At 54.5% G+C, this 3,980-nt stretch overlaps 2 protein-coding genes across 2 annotated transcripts in view; both read left to right on the top strand.

Annotated features, from left to right (window-relative positions):
* Positions 1 to 3,980, top strand: part of LOC102767782 (tubulin beta-2B chain-like) — a 63,300-nt gene that overhangs the window by 59,021 nt on the left and 299 nt on the right.
* On the top strand, positions 1,472 to 3,969 carry LOC102771257 (tubulin beta chain; the record flags this gene model as incomplete). Its single annotated transcript, XM_015565716.1, has 2 exons — positions 1,472 to 1,612; positions 3,296 to 3,969. Coding segments are annotated over exons 1-2 (735 nt in total), but the record flags the coding sequence as incomplete, so codon positions are not given.

Here is a 3,980-nt window from a genome sequence, read left to right as displayed (position 1 = left end):
AGGGAAGGGGCCGGGCCGGGGGTGGCAGCGGGACCCGAGGGTGCGGGCCGGGGTGGCAGCAGGTCTCCGGAGTACCCGCCGGACCAGGGGCGCATTTTCGGGGCAGCCGCCCTCGGGCTCCGGAACCGACATCACCTGCTGCGATCAGCCGTGACGCAGCTGCAAGTGGCCTTTAACCGAGGCCCTTTGAAATTTCCTCGGAACCGACCTTCAGCTGCGTGTAGTTGGCATTTCTCTGGGTGTATTAGTCTCTGAAATTTGGATAGAAGCCGCGGCCGTATCAATCCAGAGGCCTCATGTGGAATTTAATTGGGATATTTTTGTCTATAGTTTGAATGAAAAAATTGCAGTGTCATTGAGGTGACAGATGTTATGCAGACTACTTGTTGGGATACAGAGACGGAATGTTAGGTCATTTCCCCAATCCGAGCACCTTCTGCATGGTAATATATGCCAGTCTGGCTTCCTGGCTCCCAGGCGGCAGGTGACGGTACTGGGGCTGCCTTACCCAGTGGGCGAGGCCGGAGCGGCGTGGTGCGGGGGTGTGGGCGGCATCTGAGGGAGGACAGGTCTCTGTCGGAACCGCCATGTTCCCACCCAGCCTCCCGGTGCCAGGGCCCTGCGCGCCGGCTGGTCTTCCCTGGTCGGTCGCACCCACGGGTCTGCCTGGTCCGCGGAGGGAGCCCAGACCAAGCACCAAGGGCCTCCGACCCAGCCAGCCATCTGCTCCCCGATCCGCGGTGCCGCCCTTCCTGCTGCCAGTTCACAATGGAATCTGCGCCTTCACCAGGGATCAGCTCCACTCATGCCCCAGTCCTGTCTCCAGACTCCTCCCTTTCCCTCTCAACCCATCCCCCATGAGCTAAGTGGCTAGAGGCCAGTACGGATGCCAGGGCCATAAAACTGAACACTTGGGGGGCTGGGTGGGGCTTGTGCCAGGAGACATTGATTCCCAATGCAGCCACAGGGTGGGATCCAATTGGGTCTGAATCTTGCCAAGACCCATCCATCAGCCTGGACACTGGGACCTCAGCCCTGCCTGGGGGTGCCAGCCTCCCCAGCACCCACAGCTCCTCCAGGGGACCTGCTGTGCCCACCCTCCTCCTCAGGCCCCTCCCAGCTCTTCAGTCTATCCCCATCACATGGCCCATGCTCTGCCGGTTTCCAAGCCCCTCAGCAGCCTCTGCTGGAGGGACAGGGGTGCTCAGCTACCTGGTCTGTCTGGGACTCCTTGACCATCTGACCCCTCTTTTTCCAGGGGCTTGACCCTGGGAGTTTGGCTCTAAGGGAAGGTGGCCTAAAGGATTTTGAATTCACACCCTTTGTGGTATTTCAGTGAGCTTCCCGGTTCATTCAATGAACCGGCTGAGAATTGGGTGGGTCTTGTGCCTGCCTTTGTTTGGGGGCCATCAGCAGTACCTGCAAAAAAGAAACTGGTACCGAGCCCTTCTCTTCAGAGCTCTCTGTGGGCAGGTCTAAGTCCAGCTCTTCCTCCCCGCAGGTAACAAGTACGTACCTCGGGCCATCCTGGTGGACCTGGAGCCGGGCACGATGGACTCAGTCAGGTCTGGACCATTCGGCCAGATCTTCAGGCCCGACAACTTCGTATTTGGTAAGTTGTCGTGATCAATGGGAACTGGCTCAGTTAATCTTCTTCTTCCTAAACACTGTGGACATCAGAGTTTTTTGTGTCGCGTGCCAAGGTGGACACTGTGTGTCCACAGAGCCCTTAGTCGTGGCCTCGTTCCACCCAGTCCACAGGCCATGACTGTCCAGACAGCTCTAAGAGCACTGTCAGCCTACAGGGGCTGTGGTAGGTAGTCCCTGAACCACAGAGCAGCCTGTGAAGGGTAAGGAATGAAGGCGATGAACAAGCCCATGGGAGTTACTAGGCTACTGGTAAGTTCAGAGGGCCCGTCACAGTAGGTGGCCACTCCAAGAAGCAAAGGCACAGGCGTGAGCACCTGCTTAGAGCCCATGTTCTCCTCTGATCTCATTGTGCCTTTGTTCTTGCCTGGTAATGGGGCCTAACTTAAGTGTTGTTGTTTTTTTTTGTTTGGTTTTTTTTTTTGGGGGGGGGGGAGTAAGAGACCATTTATTAGGTAAATTACAGAGGTATTAAAAGTAATTCCCAGAAGGAATTGGTTTAGGAAACAAGTTATTCAGGTAAAGGAAAGGCCCTTAGAGCTTGGAAGTGAGGAAGCTAATGGTAAAGTGCCTGGTGGCGGGAGGGGGAAGGAAAGAGAAAGATAGTGCAGGAGGCGTTCCCTTGAGGGACTACACACTGGGTCCTTCATCCTAAGGGTTTTAAGGGTGGGGATTTTAGGAGAAGTCCCAGGGGTAGATCTCAATAGAATATAGAGCAGCTTTCCAAGTGTGTCCTTTCAGGGTTGTGGTTTCCACTGACTGGTGGGCACCAGGGCAGGGGGTCATTATTCCATGCAGCTGGTCCTGAAGTCAGCTGTGGCTGCATTGGTTGCTTATCTGGTCCTGGAGCTGAAATACAACTGAGGCTCAGATGTTATTTTCAGGGAGGAAAAGTCAGGGTGTCCAAACCTCAAGACCAGAGTTATGCTAGAGGAAAAGTCACCCTGAGGGCCACGTCCCACCCTACAATTGATTGTCCACTGTTAGATGCCCGGGGCTTTAAGTATTTTGATTTTAAATATATTTTTATTGATTTCAGGGAGGAAGAGAGCGAGAGAGAGAGAAAAACATAAATGATGAGAGAGAATCATTGATGGGCTGCCTCTTGCATGCCCCACACTGGGGATTGAGCCCTAAACCTGGGCATGTGCCCTGACCCAGAATTGAACCAAGACCTTCTGGCTCATAGGTTGATGCTCAACCAGTGAACCACCTTAGTTTTGGCTAAGTTTTTGGTTTTTTTAATTCTCATCTGAGGATAATGTTTTTATTGATTTGAGAGAGAAACATCGATGTGAGAGAGAAACACCAATCCTTTGCATCCCATATGCGCCCCCAACAAGGGATTGAACCCAAAACCTAGGTGTGTGCCCTGACAGGGTATAAGGGACAAAGTTCCAAACAACTGAGCCTTAATTTAAGTTTTATATAATGTTGTCATTCTTAAATTCTCTGTCCTTAAGAAATAGTTTTGTTCAACTAATAACCTCGTTTGAACTAAACTTATTTTATTATGACCTCCAGCGTTTTTCAAGGTCACTGATATAAATTTTCATAGATGAGAAAAGGCATCTAGTGCAGAGTCAAAATGGCAGAACTCTGAATTCCTTACGGTTCCCTGTCTAATACTCTCCTTTCTCTCTGGCAGGCCAGAGCGGGGCCGGGAACAACTGGGCAAAGGGCCACTACACGGAGGGCGCCGAACTGGTAGACTCAGTCCTGGACGTGGTGAGGAAGGAGTCAGAAAGCTGTGACTGTCTGCAGGGCTTCCAGCTGACCCACTCGCTGGGGGGTGGCCCGGGTCGGGGGATGGGCACGCTGCTCATCAGCAAGATCCGGGAGGAGTACCCAGACCGCATCATGAACACCTTCAGCGTGATGCCCTCGCCCAAGGTGTCGGACACGGTGGTGGAGCCCTACAACGCCACGCTGTCCGTGCACCAGCTGGTGGAGAACACAGATGAGACCTACTGCATCGACAACGAGGCCCTGTACGACATCTGCTTCCGCACCCTGAAACTGACCACGCCCACGTACGGGGACCTCAACCACCTGGTGTCCGCCACCATGAGCGGGGTCACCACCTGCCTGCGCTTCCCCGGCCAGCTGAACGCGGACCTGCGCAAGCTGGCCGTGAACATGGTGCCCTTCCCCCGCCTGCACTTCTTCATCCCCGGCTTCGCCCCGCTCACGGCGCAGGGCAGCCAGCAGTACCGGGCCCTCTCGGTGGCTGAGCTCACCCAGCAGATGTTTGATGCCCGCAACACCATGGCTGCCTGTGACCCCCGGCGCGGCCGCTACTTGACCGTGGCCTGCATCTTCCCAGGAGAGAT

This window comes from Myotis davidii, unplaced genomic scaffold (assembly GCF_000327345.1).
Source record: "Myotis davidii unplaced genomic scaffold, ASM32734v1 scaffold540, whole genome shotgun sequence".
Taxonomy (NCBI): Eukaryota; Metazoa; Chordata; class Mammalia; order Chiroptera; family Vespertilionidae; genus Myotis; species Myotis davidii.
Note: the sequence above shows the minus strand (reverse complement) of the source record. Positions and strands in the feature narration are given on the sequence as shown.